The sequence below is a fragment of the Muntiacus reevesi genome, chromosome 1 (assembly GCF_963930625.1).
Source record: "Muntiacus reevesi chromosome 1, mMunRee1.1, whole genome shotgun sequence".
Taxonomy (NCBI): Eukaryota; Metazoa; Chordata; class Mammalia; order Artiodactyla; family Cervidae; genus Muntiacus; species Muntiacus reevesi.
The window spans coordinates 168,229,808-168,254,334 of NC_089249.1; the positions used below are offsets into that span (position 1 = coordinate 168,229,808).

Here is a 24,527-nt window from a genome sequence, read left to right on the forward strand (position 1 = left end):
ATATAGGTTTCTATTATTTCATCAATAATATATCAAATAGATTTCTATTATTTCAAAGAACATTATGAATAACATCTTTGTATATTTACTTTTGTTTGGTTGTATAACTGTAGCTTCAGGATAAATCTCTATAGGTAGAATCTTTATAGATACTGAAAAATCACCCTCCAAAAATATTTATTAATTCATTTAACAAATATTTATCGAGTCATCTGATACATGCTAGCACTGTGTGAAGCTCTGGGGATACAATGCTAAGTCAAGAGAGACACTGTTTTTGCCCTCATAGAATTTACAGTCTAGTCAGAGAAATGGGCATTAGTTAAATAATTTTAAATTTAACATCACAACTGTGAAATAACACAAAGGAGTGGTAACAGGTGCTAAAAGACAATAAATGTTAGAGAATTTGACCTTGTCAGGGAGGTCAGGAAAAGCTTCCCCCAAGGAAGGGAGGTCTCCACTAAAAAGGAATGTGTGTTTACTTGGTGAAGGGTGGAAGAGAGTTATGAGAAGCAATACAGGTAGAAGAAAGAGGTAATCAAAGAGTTCCTGTAGGGAAAAAAGCATAAAGCAAGAAGATGAATTCTGAAGAGGTAAGAAGTCATGGACTAGAACATGCAAACCCTTGGAAGATAATCTTAAATGTCTATTTTATCAATCGCACAATGAAAAACTAGTGAAGTGGGGGTATAGGGAAGGTGGTAAAATCAGATCTGTACTTTAAAAATAGTACTCTGGACACTGGCTATAGCACTAACACATAAAAGATAAGAAGTCATCACTTCCATCCTCACAACAACAGAAAAAGCTGAACAAAACTGAAAATCAATGATTTGTCTTTGTCTTAGATCCATCAGAGAAATGAGGTAACAAAGTGAACTGCCACCCCCGAAAACAGGTGAATACAATGAATCACAGTCAAGATCAGCTTATTAGAAGCAGAAACTGATGAAGCCATTAACTGCAGGAACAATTAAACACTAACTCCTGGGAATTCTATGGCAGTCCAGTGGTTAGGACTCCAAGCTCTCACTGCCAAGGACCAGGGCTCAGTTCCTGGTTGGGGAACTAAGATCCCACAAGCTGCGCAGTGCGGCCAGGAACAAACAAACAAAACACAACACACACACACAAAACCACACACACTAACTCCTGTAACTCAATACGAAGAACACCCAAGCAATCCAAATAAAAATGAGCAAAGGATTTGAACAGACATTTCTCCAAAGAAGATCTATAATTGGTCAACAAACACAGGAAAAGATATCCCACATCACTAATCATTAAAGAATGCAAATCAAAACCATAATGAGATACTACCCCACACCCAACAGGATGGCTAAGATAAATGACAAGTACTGGCAGGAATATGGAGAAACTGAAACCTTGTCCATTGCTGATAGGAATGTAAAATGGTGCAGATTCCATGGAAAACAGTAAGGCAAATGCTCAAGAAACTAAAACAGAATTACCATATAATCCAACAATTTCACTTCTGCGAATAGATCCAAAAGAAGGGAAAGGAAGGATTGGAACAGAGAGCTTGTATGCTCATGTTCAAAGCAGCATTATGGTGGAAGTAATCCAAGTGCTCACTGATAGATGAATAGATAAACAAAATGTGGATATACATGCAATGGAATATTATTCAGCTTTAAAAAGGAAGAAAATTCTGATACATACTCTAGCACGGATTAACCTGAGGGACATTATACTATATGAAATAAACAATCACAAAAGGTCAAATACTATATAATCCATTTATATGTGGTAACTAGAATAGTTAAATTCGTATAATCAGAAAGTAGAATACAGGTTTTTAGGGGTTGGGAAGAAGAGATGGGGAGTTAGGGCTGAGTTTCAATTAGGGATGATGAAAAAGCTCTGGAGATGGATGGTGGTGATGGCTGCACAACAACATGAATGTACTTAATGTCACTGAACTGTATACTTGTTAAAATGGTAAATTTTATGTTTTGTATATATTTTACCACAAAAAAAGGGGAATAAAATTCTTATACATACTACAACATAGATAAACCTCCAGGACATTACCCTAAGTGAAATAAGCCAAGAACAAAGGGATAAGTATTGCACAACTCCATTTACACAAGTTATTAGAATAGGTAAATTCACAGAGACAGAAAGTAGAATAGAAGCTACCAGGGGTTGGTGGGTAGGGGAATGGGGAGCTATTGTTTAATGGGTACAGAACTCTGTTTGAGATGATGAAAAAGTTCTGAAAATGAACAGTAGTGATAGTTGCACAGTGCTGTGAATATACTTTACGCCACTGAACTGTGTACTCTAAGATGGTTAAAATGGTAAATTTTATGTTATGTATATTTTACCATGCATACACACCAAAACTTGTTAAAAAATAGTTAATTCAAGAACATCCTATGAAAACAGTGTATCAGAAAGAATGAAAACTACCATCAAAATTTGACACCAGGGCCTTTCTGGGTGGTCCAGTGACTCAGTGCAGGGGGCACCGCTTCCATCCCTGGTAGGGGAACTAAGTGCCCACATGCTGCATGGCAGGGCCAAAACCAAAGCTGACGCCAAGCGACTGACTGACAGAAGGGATCACCTACACCAACATGTCACCTGTACCAACATGAGACAAATCTAGAGATTCCAGGGTTCTGGCAAAAGAGGGAGGGCTACAGGAGAGGCTGAAATACAGGCAGCAGCACTCAAGAAACAAATATTAAACTGAAAGTGGCAAATCGATGAGATTTTTTATGAGAAAAACAAATAGGATGAAGGCTATGAAGGTGCTGGTTTTGAAAGATAAGAATTCCAGAACAATTTAACAGTTGAGACTATGTGAGTGGATAAACTGATTCATAAGTAAACATAAGAAAATATATATATTTTTAAAGTGAAGGGGGCTTTCCTGGTGGCTCAGTGGTAAAGAATCTGCCTGCCAGTGCAGGAGACATGGGTTTGATCCCTGGTCTGGAAGGATCCTATGTTCTGCAGAGCAAGTAAGCCTGTGCGCCACAACTACCGAGCCTGCTCTAGCGCCCACGCGCTGCAACAAGAGAAGCCTCTGCAGGAAGAAGACCGCACGCCACAACTAGAGAGTAGCTCCCGCTCGCCATAACTAGAGAAGAGCCCACCTAGCAACGAAGACCCAGCATGGTTGAAAATAAATAAATAAATTTTTTTTTATAAAGAGGAAATCTGACAAAGAAGAACTAAGGGAATCTGTTGACAGTAGACCTGCCTTGAAAGAAATGATAAAAGATGTTTTCTAGAGAGAAGGAAAATTATATAGGTTGGAAGTCCAGACCTATACATACAACAAAAGGTCAGAGAAGGAAAAAATAAAAAATAAAATATTTTACACTCTTATTCTTAATTGAACTAACAGATAGTTGTTCAAAATAATAATAGCAACAATGTATTATATGGAAAGGAATGACAGCAATATTGGAAGGGACAGGAGGGAGAAATAGGGAATACTGATACTCTGTTACAAGGTATATACACTATCTGTGCAGTGGTACAGAATTATTGAAAGCGAACTTAGATTACCAGTAAATGTATACTGCAAATTTTAGGGAAACCACGAACATGTTTCAAAAAAGGATAATTCACATAAAAGAAGACAGAAAATAGAATAATAGAAAATGCTCATTTAAAACCATAAAAGGGAGAAAAAAGGGAGAAGATTAAAAAAAAACAACAACTAAGACCCAAACTACAAGTTGCCTGCATGCTCAGTTGTTTCAGTCATGTCCAATTCTTTGTGATCCCATGGACTGTAGCCCGCCAGGCTCCTCTGTCCATGGGGTTTCCCAGGAATACTGGAGTGGGTTGCTATGCCCTCCTTCAGGGGATCTTTTCAACCCAGGGATGAAACCAATGTTTCCCACATTGTAGGTGGATGGTGTCAGGGGTATTACCCTACTGTCATGGAAAAGCAGGGTGTCCTCATGATTACAGCTAAGGAGTAGCAGAAATGTCTGCTCTAGTACGCAGAGATCCAGTTTGTGATCTCTTTTACATGGAGTGTTACATGGAATGTACCAGAAGAAAAACTGAGCAGATAGCAGGATTTGTGAGTCGTCCCAACACACAAAGGTTAAACCTATGGTCAGCCAGGTTCAACATTTGAAAATCAATTAAAGTAACTGATCCCATTTATATGCAACCAGTCAATCCTAAAGGAAATCAACTCTGACTATTCATTGGAAGGAATGAAGCTGAAGCTCCAATACTTTGGCCACCTGAGGCAAAGGGACAACTCATTGGAAAAGACCCTGATGCTAGGAAAAGACTGAAGGCAGGAGAAGTCGACAGAGGACAAGATGGTTGGAAGGCATCACCAACTCAATGGACATGAGTTTGAGCAAGCTCCAGGAGATGGTGAAGGATAGGGGAGTCTGGCAAGCTGCAATCCAAGGGGTCCCAAAGACTCAGACATGACTGAATGACTGAACAAACAAACTGGTCATATTAAGAGAAAAAATAGAAAAATCATATGATCATATCAAAACATGTAGAAAAAAATCCATCATCCATTCATAATACAAACTCTCAGCAAACTAGGATTAGAGGGGAACTTCCTTAATTTCATAAAAAAACAACTAGAAGGTTTATAGCTTTCATGTTTATTGCTGAGAAAAACTAGATGCTTCCCCACTAAGGTCAGGAACAATGTAAGGATGTCTCATCTCACCATTGCTATTGAACATCATACTGGAAGTCCAAGCTAACGCAAAGAAAAGGATGTAAAAGCATACAGACTGTGAAGGAAAAAATAAAACTGCCTTTGTTCACAGAGAACATGACTGTCTATGCAGAAAACTCCCAAAATTGACAAAAGCTTCTTGGAACAAGTAAGTGACTTAGCAAGGTTACAGGATACAAAGTGAATATACAAAAAATCAACTGTTTTCCTAAGTACTAAAAATGAAAAACTAAAATTTAAAATTAAAAGTGCAATACCATTTATACTAACAACAAAACAAAAAATATATACTTCAATATAAATCTAAATGAGGAAAACTATAAAACTCTGATAAAAGAAATCAAAGAAGCTTGGAACAAAGAGATATTCCTTGTTCAAAGATAGAAGATAACAATTCTAAGATGTCAATTCTTCCCAATTTGATCTACGGACTCAATGTAATCCCAGCAAGTCTCAGCAAGTTATTTTGTGATTATTGACAAACTGATTCTAAAGTGTGTATAGAGAGGCAAAAGACTTATTAGCTAATACAACAGGGAAGAAGAAAAATAAAGTCAGAGAACTGACACTACCTGACTTCAAGATTTATCACAAAGCTAAATTAATCAAGACAATGAGGTGTTAGCAAACGAATGGACACACAGACAGATGAAACAAAACAGAGTCCAGAAACAGACTCACACAAATATAGTCAATCTTTGACAAAGCAGCAAAGACAATTTAATGGAGAAAGATAATCTTTCCAACAAATGGTGCTGAAACCACTGGAATCCATGTGAAAAAAAAAAAATCTAGATATGACCTTATAACCTTTCACAAAAATTAAGTAAAAATGGATTATAAACCTATATGTAAAAAAGAAAACTATAAAACTACCAAAAGATTATACAAAGTAAAACTTAGACTATAACACCAAAAATGATATGTGAAAGAATATATTGATGACATTATTTAAATTTGGACTTCATTAAAATTTAAAACTTGTGCTTTATGAAAGACACGCTTAACAGAAGACAAGCCAGAGCCTGGGAGAAAATATTTGCCAAGTAGGTATCTGATAAAGAACTTGTATCCAAACATACAAAGAGCTCTTAAAACCAAACAATAAGAGAACAAACATATCAATTAAAAAATGAGAAGACTGGGACAGACATTTCATCAAAGATATACAGATGGCAAAGAAGCACATGAAAAGGTGCTCACACACACATATTTTGGCCATGCCACGCATGTGCAGTATCTTAGTTCCCTGACCAGGGACTGAACTCATACCCCCTGCAGCAGAAGTGCAAAATGTTAACCAATGGTCTGTCAGGGAAGTCCTGGTGCTCAATAATATGTGTTATTGTTGTTGTTCAGTTGCTAAGTTGTGTCTGAGGTTGTTGATACTTCTCCCAGAAATCTTGATTCCAGCTTGTGAGTCATCCAGCCCGGCATTCTGCATAGGTACTCTGCATATAGGTTAAATAAGCAGGGTGACAACATACAGCCTTGACATACTCCTTTCCCAATTTGGAAGCAGTCCATTGTTCCATGTCCAAGTTCAAACTGTTTCTCTGTGTTCTGCATACAGGTTTCTCAGGAGACAGGTAAGGTGGTCTGGTATTTCCATCTCTTGAAGAATTTTCTACAGCTTGGTGTAATCCACATGGTCAAAGGCTTTTGCATAGTCAATGAAGCAGGAGTAGCTGTTTCTCTGGAATTCCCTTGCTTTTTCTATGATCCAACGGATGTTGGCAATTTGATCCCTGGTTCCTCTGCCTTTTCTAAATCCATCTTGTACATCAGGAAGTTCTCAGTTCACATACTGTTGAAGCTTTGCTTGAAGGATTTTGAGCATTACCTTGCTAGCATGTGAAATGAGCACAATTGAATGTGTTCAAGTATGTATTATTAACAAACTTCAAAGTAAAATTACAAGATACTACTACATACCTATTAGAATTGCTAAAATCCAGAAAACTGTCAGATACTGAATGCTGAATGAATAGGCACTCTCATTAATTGTTGATGGGAAAATAAAATGGTACTGTCACTTTGGAAGACAATTTGACAGTCTTATTGTTCAGTCACTAAGTCGTGTCTGACCCTTTGCAAGCCTATGGACTGCAGTAACATCAGGCCTCCCTGTTCCTCACTACCTCCTGAAGTTTGCCCAAGTTCATGTCTAATGAGTCAGTGATGCTATCCAACTTCTGCCACCCTCTTCCTTTGCCTTCAGTCTTTCCCAGCATCAGGGTCTTTCCCAGTGATTTGGCTGTTTGTATCAGGTAGCCAAAGTATTGGAGTTGCAGCTTCAGCATCAGTCCTTCTGATGAATATTCAAGGCTGATTTCCTAATTGACTGGTTTGATCTCCTTGTTGCCCAAGGGACTCTCAAGAGTCTTCTCCAACACCACAGTTCAAAGGCATCAATTCTTCGGCACTCACCCTTCTTTATGGTTCAACTCTCACATCTGTACATGATTACTGGAAAAACCATAGCTTTGTCTACATGGACCTTTATCGGCAATGATGGCTCTGCTTTTATTAATAAGCTGTCTAGGTTTGTCACAGCTTTCCTTCCAAGTGTCTTCTAATTTCATGGCTGCAATCGCCATCTGCAATGATTTTGGGGCCCAAGAAGAGAAAATCTGTCACTGCTTTCACTTTTCCCCATCTATTTGTCATGAAGTGATGGGACAGGATGCCATGATCTTAGTTTTCTGAATGTTGAGTTTTAAGCCAGATTTTTCACTCTCCTCTTTCACCTTCATCAAGAGGCAATTTAGTTCCTCTTTGTTTTCTGCCATTAGAGGGTATCATCTGCATATCTGAGGTTGTTGGTATTTCTCTTGGCAATCTTGATTACAGCTTGTAACTCATCCAGCCCAGCATTTTTCACGATGTACTCTGTATATAAGTTAAATAAACAGGGTGACAATACATAGCCTTGTTGTACTCCTTTCCCAATTTTGAGCCAGTCAGTCAGTTGTTACATGTAAGGCTCTAATTGCTGTTTCTTGACTCAAATACAGGTTTCTCAAGAGACAGGTAAGACAGTTTGGTATTTCCATCTTCTTAAGAATTTTCCACAGGTTGTTGTGATCCACACAGTCAAAGGCTTTGGTATAGTCAATGAAGCAGCAGTAGATGTTTTTCCAGAATTCCTTTGCTTTCTCTATGATCCAGGAAATGTTGGCAATTTGATCTCTGGTTCCTCTGCCTTTTCTAAACCCAGCTTGTATATCTGGAAGTTCATGATTCAAGTACTGCTGAAATCTAGCTTGAAGGATTTTGAGCATAACTTTACTAGCGTGGGAAGTGAGTACAATTGTCTGGTAGTGTGAACATTCTTTAACACTGTCCTCCTTTGGGACTGGGATGAAAACTGACCTTTTCCAGTCCTGTTGCCACTGCTGGGTTTTCCAAATTTGCTGACATACTGGGTGCAGTACTTTAACAGCATCATGTTTTAGGATTTGAAATAGCCCAGCTGGAATTCCATCACCTCAACTAGCTTTGTTGGTAGTAATGCCTCCTAAGGCCCACTTTACTTCACATTCCAGGATGTCTGGCTCTAGGTGAGTGATCACACCATTGTGCTTATTCCGGTCACTAAGACCTTTTTATATAGGTCTTCTGTGTATTCTTGCCACCTCTTTTGCCTCTGTTAGGTCTTTACCATTTCTGTCCTTGGCAGTCTTATCATTTGATAAAGCAACTGTGCCCCTGCTTATTTACTAAATTGAGTTAGAAACTTCTGTCCACACAAAAACCTCATGTGAATGTTTGCAGCTGCATTATTCATAATTGCCAAAGATTGTTAAGAAATCAAGATATCCTCCAATAAGTAAATGTATAACAAACTGTAGTACTCACACAATGTAGTATTCAACATGAAAAGGAAACGACTTATCAAGTCACAAAAAGACAAGACAGAATCTTAAATATTGCTAACTGAAAGAAGCCAGTTCAGAAAAGGTTACATATCATGTAACTCTAACTATACAACATTTTAGAAAAGGCAAAACTACAGAGACTTAAAAAGACCAGTGATTGGCAAGGGTTTGAGGAAACTGAGGGAGAGATGAGTAAAATAGAGCATAGGAGACTTTTAGAGTAGTGAAACTATTCTTTGATACTGTCATAGTAGATAATGATATTATGCATTTGTCAAAACTCACAGACCTGTACAAAGAGTAAACTTTAATGTAAACTGTGGATAATATGTTAATAATAATTTATCAATACTGGTTCATTAAATGTACCACTCTAACATAAGATGTTAAAAACAGGGAAAGCTGTGTATAGGGGAAAGAAGGTATATAGGAACTTTCTATATTATCTGCTGAATTTTTCTGTAAATCTAAAACTGTTCTAAAAAGTAAAACCTATTAGAAAAATCACTCACTGAATCCACTGAGTGAAGTAGTGTAGAAAATAGACTGAAAGTGAACTAAAGAGAATGCAGGCAAGAACATCAGTGTGGAGGCTATGATATGATAATATCAACTTTCTCATCCAGCAACAGTGTATGAGAGGGTATACTTATCCACATCTTTGTCAAAAGTGGCTATCATTGTTGGTGAAAATAATTTATTCTAATTCACTTTTCTCTAATGTCTAATGAGGCCCAGCCTCTTTTCATAGATAACTGACCATTTGTATTTCTTTTATATCCTTTGTCTTTTTCAGTTATTTGTTCTTTCCTTGATTTACAAACTCTTTAACACCTTCTATATTTTTCCTTTTTCTTTTATTTTTTAAATTATGGAACTATGATAGCACATTTACAGGAGACTTGGAAAATACAGAACAAAGTTACATATAGTTCCACTATATTACAATTAGTTTCTAGGTAGGTAAATTAAGATTTTTAATTGGAGTTTCAATATCAAACTCTCAAAATTTAACAGAATGAATATACAGAAAAGTAAAAGGATACAATAGACCTGAAAAGCATCATGATCCAACATGATGATCCAATTGAAGACAATGAAGATTTATACAATTTTCACACAACAGTAGGGTACAAATTCTATTCAAGTTCCCATAGACTATAAACTAGGAGACACTGGAACATATCCAGGGACACAAAACAAGGTAATACTTTCTGTATTTTATCACAACTTAAAATATATCTTTTGACTTTTATAACCATCATTTTTAATCACTATATAATATTTCACCACCAGAAACTTACTATTTAAAACAAGTTCTTAGTTTCTTAATGTCACAGATATCATTATGAAAATTTTGTGCACAGAGTATTTCTATATTATGAATTCTTCCCTTTGAACATATTTTTGGAATAAGAAATACTTACTCGGTGACTGAAAACACATTTTTATACTTTCAATGAAAGGATACTATCAGTTTGTACTGTCATCAGCAATATGTTAAATACTAGATTCACTGTATACTCACAATCACTTGGTATTATAGTATTTAAATACATTTGCTAATTTAGTAGCATAAAAATGTCCTTTTATCAATTTGTACTTTTCCTTATTTCTTTATTGGTGTAAACCAACATATTCTCAAATATTTACCCGTTTTTTTCTTGAGAAATTTTGGTTTATTTTCTTCATTTATTAATCTAAGAGAATATAAAAATTTTTTCCTTTGACTACAATAACAGATCTATACAAATACTTTAATAATAAACTATAGCCTTTTGTTGTTTCCATTTGCTGCAAATATTTTTGACGTTCTATGGTTTCCTTTTAATTTTAGTTATACATCTGTGATATACAGAAAATTTAATTTTTATGCAGTCAAATAAATTTTCTTATGTCAATTCTATTATCCTAAGCTTAAATGATTATAGTCCATTCAGTAATTTGAAAATTATACTTTGTGTTTTTGCATGTTTAAATGATTTATTTTTAACTTATTACTCTTATAAGCTTTAGCTTGTTTATACTAATAATACCTAACATTTACTGAGCATTCACTATACCACAGGTGCTATCATAAACCTGTTTACATAAAAGTGTTTGTGATCCCATTGAGTGCAGCCCACCAGGCTCCTCTGTCCATGGAATTCTCCAGGCAAAAATACTAGAGTGGGTAGCCATTCACTTCTCCAGGGGATCTTCCTGACCCAGGTATGGAACCTGGGTCTCCTGCACTGTAGGGAGATTCTTTATACTATTTCAGCCACCAGGGAAGCCCTGTTTACATATGTAAATTTATTTAACCCTTACAACTACCTTCTAAGGATTAAATATTTATAGTATCCCAATTTCACAGAAGAGGAAAACCAGGCTTCGTGTAGTTAAGTAATTCAGGTAGTACCACAAAAGTAGCATACCTGGCAATACCTAGGTATTAAGCAACAGAGTCTGACTCCAGAGCCTGTGCTTTTAACATTACATTATACTGATACTCAAGTTATTTCAATGACATTTTAAATAAACAATTCTCTTAATTATTGTTTTTTAATGCCTCCTTCCCTGAAATTTTTTTCATAGAGTCTTGAACTATTTAGTTTGCTCTCCTGATTTCTCTTTTTATAGTAACAATACATAGCTTTAAAGACTATAGTTATAAAATATATTTTTATGTTTGAAAGTTTTAGGATATGTGTTAGTATAATTTTAAAAGGAATTTTTTTTTTTGGCAAGCAGGATCTTAGATCTCTGACTAGGGATCAAACCCATGTCCCCTGCCTTGGGAGCATGAAGTTTTAACCACTGGATCGCCAGGGAAGTCCCCGAAAAGAATAGAGAGTACCTGAGGAAAAATGCAATCTTAATACGGTATCTTTACCATACACTGGCGTCTTCCCAGGCAGGATAACGATAATGAGCTGTAGCCCTGAGTAGGTGTTCTTGAGATGCCGGAACATGGGTTCCACACTGTCGGCCCCCTGCGCGTATTTGCAGAAGCAAGGCTGGCCCTGGATGGGCATCCCTGCATCCTTGGAAATCTTCCGCAGCTGATCCGTGAAACCCCTGGAAGGAGAAATCACTAAAAATAAAACTTATGCCAAGTTATCAATACCTAAAAAGTAGTAATGGAAAGTTTGGGAAGGGAATGGAAAATGAAGCAAAGATTTGTGTGCTCCACATAGCAAGAGGTCACCAGACCAGTGATGGTAAAGGCCAACGACTGGTCAGTGACCTATTTTGCAAACTAAGAATACTATTGTACAGTTATGTGGCATTTTGTAGTTTACAAAGGATATCAGTAATAGAGTGTGCTGGTTAAGAGCTCAACTCTAGAATTAGCATGACAGGTTCCAGTTCTAATTCTCTTGCTTAGTAGCTATAGAATTTTAGGCGAAGGTTTTCAATTTCTCTCACCTGTAAAATGACTACTTCCAATACGGGGTTGGTGTGAAGATTAAATGAGATCATCCATGTAAAGCACTTAGTGCACTGCCCAAGACCTGGTGTAAAAGCTTGATAAATTTAAGCTATTATACACTTTCTAATTTGATCCTGATAAGATCCATAAGAAGGTGGTAGGGTAAGGTATTATTGTCATTTTACAGATCAGGAAATAGCTTCAGGGACATTAAGTATTAGATTAAGGTCAAAGGCTTCGATAAGTGGCAAGACCCAGAACTATGACCTAGTCCAGAATTTCTTTCTACAATAAATGCCTACTTGAAACCAGGATAGCAGGAAAGATTCTGTCCTCAGAAAAGATTTAGAAAAAAAGAAAAAAAGAGGTAGACAGCACTTTAATAATTCTGCACTTACCCTAGGATAAATAAGTAATAATGTTGAGGTTTAACAATCACTTTACTTGTTTTTAAAACAAATACATCCCTAAGTAAAGGATCTGCAAGATCTTTGCTCAAAAACTCTGATTCCCTCAGGACAGAGATGAAGTTTGTAGGAATTCCCTCCTCCTCCTATTCCTTATTAGTATCTAATTCAAGAAAGTATGAAGTTGAATATTTTCAGTTAGCCTGAACAAGAGCTGTAAGCCCAATGATTATGAGACTTCTATCAAGCCATGAATAACAAATGTAAAATGAAAATATCTCAAAGCTTGAAAAACAATTGGAGGTGTTTTCTTTGGTCTCTGGAGGTCAAGAAAGATAATCGCAGCACTGTACTTAACTGTGCTCCAGACATTTTACTTGAAAGTCAGGGGATAACAACTTTGGAGAAGAAAAATATACTAAGTGAATCTTAAGACATACATTTAGAGATTTGGAGCTAATAAAAAAGAGGTGGCACTAGTGGTAAAGAACCTGCCTGCCAATGCAGGAGATTTAAGAGATGCAGGTTCGATCTCTGGATAGGGAAGTTCCCCTGGAGAAAGGCATGGCAACCTACTCCAGTATTCTTGCCTGGAGAATCCCACGGACAGAGGAGCCTGACAAGCTATAGTCCATAGAGTCAACAAGAGTTGGACATGGCTTAGTATGTACACATGCATGAACAGAATTAAATAGAAAAAAATTTTTTTTCACATGAAGGAGGCAAAACAAATTCTGAATTGATTCTGGGGTAAACTGATCTCTACATCACTCAAGAACTATTCATTACAGGCATATAGGGTCTGTTAGTGGAGACTTACATCAGATAATAATCATTTTTCTTAGGAAAATTAGATTCTAGAGAGGAGATAAGAACTTTACATAAATATTATAATTTTATTTTACCCAGGCAGTGACAAGTACAAATGGAGAGGATACTGACAAACTACTATGTTTACTACTATGGATTATTTCCAGCATCGCAGATCATAGAAGACTATTATTTAGAAGAGTAGAGATAGAATGGAGCCACTTCAGTAAAGGGCAGCATGAGTGGAAATGGAAAAAAACAACACAGAGTTTGAGGGCATACAGTGTTCAGTTTCTTTGTCCAAAATATATGAACATGGAGCAAGGGTTTAAAGAGGCAAATGAAAAAACTTTAAATGTTATTCTTTGTTAATCAGAAGCCTACATTTTTAGAATGGCGCTAATCACAAGTGGAGCTGGTCCTCTTTTCACCATAGCACAACTCCTCAAACAAGAGTGACAGCAGAAGCCCTTGAGAGAGCCAAAGCCCCAAAGATTGGTGTTCCAAAGGAGAGGAGACAGGGGAGAAACAAAACCAAAGTGATAAAAAGAAACCAGGAAGGCAAAAATGGAGAGACTGTCAGGAAGGCCGTCAGTTGTATCTAACGCTGCACAAATTCTGAAAAAATAATGGTTGAGAATCAGTTCAGTCACTCAGTCATGTCCAACTCTTTGCAACCCCATGAACTGCAGCATGCCAGGCTTCCGAACGGTCCATCATCAATTCCTAGAGTTTACTCAAACTCATGTCCATTGAGGCGGTGATGCCATCCAACCATCTCATCCTCTGTCGTCTCCTTCTCCTGTCTTCAATCTTTCCCAGCATCAGGGTCTTTTCAAATGAGTCAGTTCTTCCCATCAGGTGGCCAAAGTACTGGAGCTTCAGCTTTAGCATCAGTCCTTCCAATGAATATTCAGGACTGATTTCCTTTAGGATGGACTGGTTGGATCTCCTTGCAGTCCAAGGGACTCTCAAGAGTCTTCTCCAACACCACAGTTCAAAGGCATCAATTCTTCGGTGCTCAGCTTTCTTTATAGTCCAACTCTCACATTCATACATGACTATTGGGAAAACCATAGCCTTGACTAGACGGAACTTTGTTGGCAAAGTAATGCCTCTGCTTTTTAATATGCTATCTAGGTTGGTCATAATTTTCCTTCCAAGGAGCAAGCATGTTTTAATTTCGTGGCTGCAGTCACCATCTGCAGTGATTTTGGAGCCCCCCAAAATAAAGTCTGACACTGTTTCCATTGTTTTCCCATCTATTTCCCATGAAGTGATGGGACCAGATGCCATGATCTTAGTTTTTTGAAGGTTGAGTTTTAAGCCAACTTTTTCACTCCCCTCTTTCACTTTCATCAAGAGGCTCTTTAGTTCTTCTTCGCTTTCTGGCATAAGGGTGGTGTCATCTGCGTATCTGAGGTTATTGATATTTCTCCTGGCAATCTTGATTCCAGTTTGTGCTTCATCCAGCCCAGCATCTGGCATGATGTACTCTGCATATAAGTTAAATGAGCAGGGTAACAGTATACAGCCTTGATGTATTCATTTCCCGATTTGGAACCAGTCTGTTATTCCATGTCTGGTTCTAACTGTTGCTTCTTGACCTGCATACATATTTCTCAGGAGGCAGGTCAGGTGGTCTGGTATTCCCATCTCTTAAAGAATTTTCCAGAGTTTGTTGTGATCCACACAATTAAAGTCTTTGGCAAAGTCAATAAAGCAGATGTTTTTCTGGAGCTCTCTTGCTTTTTTGATGAGCCAGCAGATGCTGGCAATTTGATCTCTGGTTCCTCTGCCATTTCTAAATCCATCTTGAACATCTGGAAGTTCACAGTTCACATACTGTTGAAGCCTCACTTGGAGAATTTTGAGCATTCCTTTGCTAGTGTGTGAGATGAGTGCAACTGTGTGGTAGTTTCAGCATTCTTTGTCATTGCCTTTCTTTGGGATTGGAATGAAAACTGACCTTTTCCAGTCCTGTGGCCACTGCTGGGTTTTCCAAATTTGCTGGCATACTGTAGCACTTTAACAGCATCATCTTTTAGGATTTGAAATAGGTTAACTGGCATTCCATCACCTCCACTAGCTTTGTTTGTAGTGATGCTTCCTAAAGCCCACTTGACTTCACATTCCAGGATGTCTGGCTCCAGGTGAGTGATCACACCATCATGATTATCTGGGTCGTGAAGATCTTTTATGTACAGTTCTTCTGTGTATTCTTGCCACCTCTTCTTAATATCTTCTGCTTCTGTTAGGTCCATACTATTTCTGTCCTTTATTGTGCCCACCTTTGCATTTTCCCTTGATATCTCTAATTTTCTTGAAGAGATCTCTAGTCTATCCCATTCTATTGTTTTCCTCTATTTCTTTGCACTGATCACTGAGGAAGGCTTTTTTTAATCTCTCCTTGCTCTTCTTTGGAACTCTGCATTCAAATGGGTATGTTTTTGCTTTTCTCCTTTGTCTTTAGCTTCTCTTCTCTTCTCAGCTATTGAGAATAGACCACTAGAGTTGATAAGCACAAAGATACTTTTGTGCTTGAAATTGATTCCAGGAATCAGTTTTAATAGAGCACTAAAACTTCAAGGAAGGAGAATGAATGGAAGCCTGGAATCCTGAGAGTGTGTCAAGGTAAAATGAAGATTTTTTTTTTTGAAGATTTGTTTTAAACTTAAACAGAAGATTGTTGAGGGAAAGAATCTGGAGAAGATGAAAAGTAGTGGAGATGGAGGCCAAATTTTGGAAAGTGAAAATAAGAAGTTAAATGAATCTTTCAAGGAAAGAGAAATTGAGAAATAAGGATGTTATTTAATTCTCATTCAGTAAATAAGTACTATTGTCTCTATTTTTAAAAGGTAAAAACTGAAGCATATTAAGATTAAATAATATTCCATGGTAATAAAGTCAGGAAGTGACATGCCTGGGAATTAAATCTAACCTATTTGCCATCAAAAGTCAGTGGTACTCCTGCTGTACCATATAAGCTAGTCTATTATAATGCCTATAAGAATGAATCAGTGACTTGGATATGACCAAAAAATTCAGAATCTTCATCAAATACTGAGAAGAAACATTTTTAAAAGTTCATTGATTAAATATATGTGCCCAAATATATATTGAGGCAATGTTGGTTAGAATATTAGCTGAATAATTTAAAATTGAAATACAAAATTTAAACACAAAATGGTCCCAAAGTGAAACTAATAACAAGCCTTACTTCAGTATTTCTTCTCTACACTGCCTCTGTGTGGCAAAACAAGCTATAGCCCACATTTTGATTTCAACTCCTGTGTGGAACTGTTTCCCTCGCATGTCCCATACTCCGTGGCTTGGTGTTGCTACAGTCCGGTTCTACAGAGAAAGAGAAATAATAAGGAAAAAAAGAACAAGCATTTAATATATAACTTATCTGAATGAGCTGAAAATAAGCATTTCGAATTGCTGGAACAGGCTTTTCTAAATCAACATTTTATATTTTTATCACAGAAAAAAGTTCTACTAAGTTCAAGCAAAGACACTCATCTTGAAACAAAAAAACTGTTGGAATGAAAAATACTTTCTAAATTCTAGACTCAGTTAGGAGGTTCTTCTCTCCAAACACAGAAACTGTATGTTTATAATTTAAACATTATCAAGAGGTTTTACCCGGCCTCCGTATTGGAGCATAGGTGCTGGAAGAACGCGTCCGGTCACATGAGCCATTTCATCTCGAACTTTAAATTGAAACTCTTGAACAAATGGATCTGTTTCATAATTTGCACTTCTTACCTAACAAGAGAAAAGGTTTGTAGTTACTTTCAAAATTCCTTTAATTTCCCTTTAGAACCCTCTAATTTTTTTTCTTCACTGTGTCAACAATGTTTTATAATAGGTTTAGATAATAGTACCCAAACTATAAAGCAGATTCTTAACCTGGGAATTACAGACCATGAGTGGACAGTAGGAAGTCTGTGAACTTCCTGTTCATTTATAGGATATTTAAATGTATTAGGTTGGATAATAAGAAATTTCAACTATTTATGACTCATGAAAATGGTAATTTTATATGATTAAGCCTAATACATTTTGGGGAGGGTGGTCAAGAGATTGTAAGAGAAATACCTGACCTAAAAATGGTTAATTACTTCTAATCAGAGGATCTGGACATATACTACTGAAATTTTATGTAGAGCTTGATAGCAAATATCAATAATCCTAAGCTTTTTTTCCTGATAACAAGTTATATCTACTTGAATATTTTGAATATTTTCTGATAAAATATATAGCAGAAGATAAAAATTACTTAAGAGGTACACTTGAGACAGGCAAGAAAGCCACAATGAGATGCAGATTATAATTTTTACATAATATACCAATATATGCAAAGAATTTATTATAATCTCAAAAGTGTAATTCATGCTTATAGTGTGCTATTATGTGTTTTTCAAAATACATTTATTTAGTCTCAGGGTAAAGGTCAAATAAGGTTACAAAGAGGGCAATGTTCAAGTCTTTGAGTAAAAATCTAGTAAAAACACTATATAAATCTAAATATATACTCCCACAATAAGCAGGAAAAGTTTTCTAAATTATGCACTAATGATTCTTTTCTTCAAGCTTAAATGGCATTCATTTCTGTAAAATTACAAAGAATAACAACTATTTATCAAGACTTGCTTGGTGATGTGCTTGGTGGGAAATGTTTTATGATTAATTTTTGCAATAACCTTAATTATAAATAAGTCTTTTATACTTTTATTTTACGGAGGGTAAAACTAAAGCTTAGTAAAGTGAAATGATTGATCTAAAACCATATAGCTAAGCAAGTGACATATAATCTGAAATCTGTACATTCTGATTTTAGAGTTCCTACTCTGTCACTGTTCTAGCCTACCGGATGCTATAATTATAAATATAGTAACAGTAAGTGAGTAAAGAAGTTAGACTTTGAACCTAGAGCTGTTAAGATTCCAAGTGCTAGCCTGGCGGGCTACAGTCCATGGGGTAGCAAAAAGTCGGACACAAGTGAGCAACTAACTTTCTTTTTTTTTTTTATTAAAATTTTTTTTTTTTTTTTTGCAACTAACTTTCAAGATAAGATCCAGGTGCCTTTATTTTTCACTTTGCCCTAATTCCCTCAGTTTTATCATGTATTAATGTCTCTTTTCTCCCCATTTAGAATAAGGAGAGCTTAGAGAGCCCGTAAGGTGGAGCTGTCTTACACTTCCTTATTCATCCTATACAGTTACCAGTGTTCATACTGGGGCTAAGCAATCCTACCTTGTGTGTTAAGCTTCTCACTATTGCTAGTCATAAAACCTTGACTTTCCTTTCCTATTTTAGGTGGGAGGTGATAAAAGTTCAGTTCACTAAACTGAAACATTAGTTCTGAGATTCTCTGTTCTGAATCTAACTAAAGAGTTTGGGGTTAAATTAGAAGGCTCTAGCCTTCTTCACAGAACTCACTAAGTTCTACCCCTAGACTACCACTAGAATACTTCCATAATCTCTTTTAATTCTGACAGCCCATGAAATGATAATAAGACATGAGTTGATACGGTGGACATTCTCCTTTAGTAGCTCACCCTAGTATGTTTTTAATTTCTATTTCTGGGGTTAAGTACTAACCAATCTGCTAATTTCCTCTTGTCTATCTGGTGCAGATCTTGCTGTGGCTTTGATCATAGTGGAAGTTTGATTGTCCGTTAGCTTCTTGATACATCGTTGCCCTGCCACAATATTACAGACCTACAAATGGAAAAAAGTTTTGTACTAGATATATATATCTTTCTTAAAATTGAGTGCAATTAAATGTGACATTTTAATTTTAATTTAACTTAAAATTTAAAATCTACTCCATTAAGCCACTTCTGTTTAATATCATGTCAAGTAGTAGAAAAGCAGTAAACAATACTGCTTCACAGTATGATTATAATCAGGTAAAATGTACACTGGATAAAAAGACTGAAAAGAAGTGTACCAAAATGCTAACAGCAGTTATGTTTAGAGGGGCAGGACTGTGGATGAATTTTTTCCCGTATTATTTCATTACTGAAAATTCAGAATAAATAAGAAAATTTAAAGACAGGTCAACTTCAAAATAAATGTGAGAGTATGAAGTAAGTTACAGGTCATTAAAAACCTTAACAGAATGATGAATAAGAGAATATTAATAAGCAGCCTAAACACATTACTTCTAGTGGCAGGTAGGTATGTTTCTGTTCCTGCCCCACTTGCAGACAGGGAAGGTGTGGGTACTTCAGCTGAAGAGTATACTTTTCTCTGAAATACTGTGCTACTGTTCTCTCCACAGTTTGGCCATTTTCTAACTGTAAAGGAAAGCTGGAAAAAAAAAAAATTACACATTAACAATTCATCCCACTAGGAGCAAGCAAAACTCCCAATCTACCAACTAGAGTAAGCTGCCTCACATCATCTCTGTTCTGACAAACACCAGCTTTTCTTACGTTTGATGACTGGCAGGCCTTCTTGTTACATTACAAACACGGTATTTCCGTCTCATTGTTCCACAATGAGTCACTTCAACCTTCAGACCTGTTCCCAACAAGAAAAACTGAGGTTACAGAACTGTCACAAGTGACATATTCATAACTCAAAAGACTGTTCACCACTATACTCAAAATTCTAAACAGAGAGAAAATCTGTGAAAGAGGTGATAAGATTAACAAAGGATTTTATATATATATATATATATATATAACATAGTTAATAATGGGTACAATCATGATAGACCTAACTCCAAACCATTTCCCTATTCTATCAAGCTATTAAAAAATAGCATAAAATTTGCAAAGCCTTTAGATCAAGGGATAAAGTTCTTCATTAATAAAAAAAAGCCCTGCTTATAGTGCAGGTTTTTATGCTGGGAGAGGGAAGGACCAATGGAAAGGAGTTACGATAACTCTCAAAACATTCTGTAACCTTCAAAGTATGTGATATCTCAACTCCCCAGGCATCACATACTGACTGAAGATCATAATTTCATAAAGCTCAAGAAGAAAGTCCTTCAGAGATTTTTAAACCAGGAAGAAAAAAAAATCCCAGGCCCTTTTAATAGACATGGAATGACAATTTTGTTAAAGGATAATATAGTGATACAGTTCTTTCACTACTGACCATTAGAAATCAGGGCAAAATATCAAATGCAACCAAACTAATTCCTACAGCAAGTAATCCAGACCTTCTTATGGAATCAATGACCCCTTTGAGAATCTAACAAAAGCAATAAATTCTCAGAAAAATGCAACATACACTTAGTAACATATGAATTTAGATGTTACTGGATCCATGAGTCCATTTGTGGACCCTAGGGGTTTGAGGATCCCAGGTCTGCTTTAGAAGGCGAAGCTGTGGGCTTTTAAACCATTGGCTGAAATTCTGTAGGATGAATTTTCCTAAGCAATGGTGTCCAAAAGGATTTTCTGAGATGATACGAGTTCTACACCTGTACTGAAATCACTAGTAATGTTCCTAAGGACATGAAATGTAGCTACTGTGACTGAAAATTTCTAATTTTTTTTCTTTTTATCTATGTATCCCATAGTGCAGATGTTCTCAACCCAAGGTGACTCTGACCTCCGGGAAGATTTGGTAATGTCTGGAGACATTTCTGGGGGCTTCCCTGATTGTTAAAACTAGGGGTGCTATTGGCATCTGGTGGATGCTAGATTTAGGAATGGGTGGATCCAGGGATGCTGCTAAATTACATTGCAATGCATAGAACAGCACTACCTCCCATCCCCGACCACAACAAAGAATTATCCAGCCCAAAATATCAATAGTGCCAAGGTTGAGAAACCCTGATACAGTATAACTTATTTTCCCATCTACTAACTGCGGAACCAAACACAGAACTCAATCACAGCGATATTTTCTTATGACATATCAGCACAAATTAAGAAGTTAAATGGACACAGTGCCACTATACCAGATTGGTATGAGGTTTTTTGAGAAGCACTCTTAACTGAGTCAGTGAGATATAGTTTTTGTTAGTAACTATCTTTATAAAACTAAAATTTTAGGTCAATTAGAGCATTTATTATTCTATATTACGAAGGAAAATAGAAAATATTACCAAGAGAAGGTCTTTCAAGAAGGAAATACCAACAATATGAAGTAAACAAGATGTAAAAATACTGTCTGGGGGAAAACATGATAAAAAAATTTAAAACAAATTTCTGTTATCTATACCACTTAGCAATTTGTTTTCAAATCTTCCCTTTGAATTAAAAAAAATTATCAGTAAGGTTCTACAAGACTACTAAATAAGTTTTTATTAAAAATAAAACTGATACTCTTACACACATATGGTACTTTTACCATAAACTTTCTCTAATATTTCTGCTATTTAGCTATAATGAATTATTGCACAAAGAAACCACCCTAAAGTTATTATTAATTGTTTAGGAAAAAGTTCAACTGAAACAAAATGAATATTGTACTAGGAAATGTATTCATTATCCCACAATTTGTACCATTATTAAACAGTTTTCATCAAATTTCTCATGCTGACTAAAAATTAAATTCAAATATATAGTATATATATAGTATAGAACGTGTAACTTTGATTCTCTTGTGTTACTGAGATAGGAATACATGATGTACTTTAAAGAGTTCTCTCTCTCTTTTTTAAAAGCCTTCTTGACTTTGAATGGAGGAAAAAATCATCAGTTTGTCAGTCAGATCTAACTCATATTTTTCTACCCCAAATCTATAGTCATAGGTGCCTAAGGGTGAGATCCAAATTCAGGGGTTAGCAAAGATGTGAAATTTTTTAAAAAATGGACTAGATAATTCTCTGCCCAGGTCCCTCCCCAAACCCTCCATCCAACCGAAAAATGTTTTTGGCTTTAATAAATCAAATATTTAACCTATAAACTTGGCTTTACCTTCACTATAACATCAACTTTATAATGCTTTCTAGTCATTTTTTCAGTCATTTCTTTGGCCCCCTGAGCAGTTGAAGTTAAGATCGAGTCCATGCTCTTCGGGCAGCAGTTGAATCCTTGTTCTGTACATCTTGTATTTTCTGTGATAGAGTGGTGATATGAGTTGATTGCATAGTTACCGCAAAATAATGTAAGTGACTTCATGATATCAGAGGTGGTAACTAAGCAGCAACTCCACTGGAAACCATGGCATTTAGATGATCACATATTAATGGTGGGTAATGCACTACCTTCCAACAAAGCTAACTGTGCAGTTAATACAGATTATGACAGGACAATGGTATGACTGCAATGCAAGAATATATAACACTTCCTTATTCTGACAAAAAACTTGAGATAAATAGATGCTTATCTTCAAAGCAGGAGGGAAATTCCTTTAAATGTTTTATTACAATGACTATCTCTCTCTTGGTTACTGAATGGCACAGAATAAATGATTACTAGAGCTAGCAGGATATACTCAACTATACTAACTGATTTGGGGGACTGAAAGATGCTCAGAAAACAAACTTCAATGCTTCATTTAAACCACAAGCTGAAAATTACCTGTAACAAATAGGTAAAACCTTAAAATTAAACAAGATAATTATTTCTGACTATTTAAGATGTAACACTTATTATAAACAGAATTTATAGTATTCATTCTAATTAGAGGATATCATATTTCTCTTTGTGCCTAAATAATAAAGAACTAAATACAGTGGAGTCACATCTTACATGAGGACTAAGTTCCAAAGTGATGAATAAGGCAAGAATCTTACATAATCAAAATTATTCTTGAAAAATCCCTTAAACTGCTAATAAATAAAGTACACTGATATTAAATTAAATTAAATTGCTGATAAACCCATTGTATATGGGTCTGCACATAAATCTATATATTTACATAGAAAGCTACAATTATATAAAGAATAAATACATACTAAATATAAATTTTAGAATATAACTGAAATTAATTTTTAATTTTTCTCTTTGGAAGACCATGTAGAGATGAATTTATATTAGTAAAATATATACATGATGTAATACCACTGTATAAATTTTAGCTGCTAACTAAAATAGGCAAGATCAATGGTCAACTAAATAATGTACATGAAATTACTAAATTTCAACTCTAGAACAACACATGAAACAGGCTAGCCCCACATCTATAAATTTACAAAGAAATAAAATATTCTGCTATCATTTCAGAAAAATAAAGAAGTCATTATATTAGAATATGTTCAAAGAATGGCCCCAGTCCTGAAGTGTCAATGTTTTGGGAATAACACTATTTCCTATTTTAAACAGTATCATAGGAGCATTTTCCTATGAGAGTACCTCTTAAGCCTTCAGCTAGTAAGGGAAAGTATCAACAAAAAATTAGCTAGTATTAATTCTATTACTTGGTATTTCTTTCATTGAAACACTACCTAAGATGTTATGGCAATGATTTTAATGTAACATTTTAAAATTAATCCATATTTTTACTGGTGATGTTACATGAGCAGATTTAAATCTTAAAAAATTTCCATGAAAGTTTGTTATATTCATGCATTTTACAGTTAAGTTGTTCCAAATGCTAATTAACTCACCTTTTATCTCTTTGGTGAATTTTACCCGATGAGAATCAGTCAGAGGTCTTGGTTGCTCATCAATATTATGAATATCAAGAACTTCACACATGAACTGAATTACAGGTTGTGCTTTGTAGAAGGCAGTGGCAGAAACTAAGAAGAAAAACACAAAGGGTACAAATTAATGTTTCCTTAAAAAAACACAATCGAAGGCTCCATGATAATTAATTATAGAGTTAAAATTATCCTCTTACATATACCTATGTATCAATACATATAAAAATATTTCCAATATTAACCAGTTTCATCTTGACTACAAGACAAGCACAACAACAGAAAAACCTAAAATTACAGTTTTTATAATCTCTTTCATCATGGGTAACTGAATCATTCCATTCCCTACTACATGTACAGAGCAGTGTTCTGGCTATGAGACAAGGCCTATAAAGGGACAAAGAAGGCCAGAGTGCCTCAGACAAGGTTAGGTATTATTTCTTAGATAAAGCCTTTTGTGCCACCCCAGATTGCTTATCTGTTCTAAGGAGAGCTTTCCTTGTCTTGTACAGATTTGAGAAGACAATGGTAATAAACGCTACTAGCGCTAATCCAAGCTACAGGTAGTAACAATATCTGCCCAATGTTATCTAGCTACAATCAGCAGTCTTCAAGGAGCCAACTAGGATGACTTCTTAATCCTGGATTTTGGAACTAGAAGAGGGCTTCACCAATCATTAGTAGATCACCACCATTCATTTCTGAAATACTTACGGGCTGCCATTATGTGCTAAAAGATACTGGG

General features: G+C 35.8%; 1 protein-coding gene across 6 annotated transcripts in view; it reads right to left on the reverse strand.

The window, feature by feature from the left end:
* LOC136154271 (protein argonaute-3) overlaps positions 1-24,527 on the reverse strand; it is a 125,335-nt gene that overhangs the window by 15,478 nt on the left and 85,330 nt on the right. For all 6 annotated transcript variants that reach the window (XM_065916572.1, XM_065916565.1, XM_065916577.1 and 3 more), the window contains 7 exons: positions 23,747-23,881; positions 19,671-19,758; positions 19,398-19,545; positions 18,832-18,951; positions 16,870-16,992; positions 16,442-16,575; positions 11,465-11,649 (listed from right to left, as the gene is read on the reverse strand). In XM_065916572.1, coding sequence (XP_065772644.1) covers positions 11,465-11,649; positions 16,442-16,575; positions 16,870-16,992; positions 18,832-18,951; positions 19,398-19,545; positions 19,671-19,758; positions 23,747-23,881 — 933 coding nt within the window. The remainder of the gene's footprint in view (positions 1-11,464; positions 11,650-16,441; positions 16,576-16,869; positions 16,993-18,831; positions 18,952-19,397; positions 19,546-19,670; positions 19,759-23,746; positions 23,882-24,527) is intronic.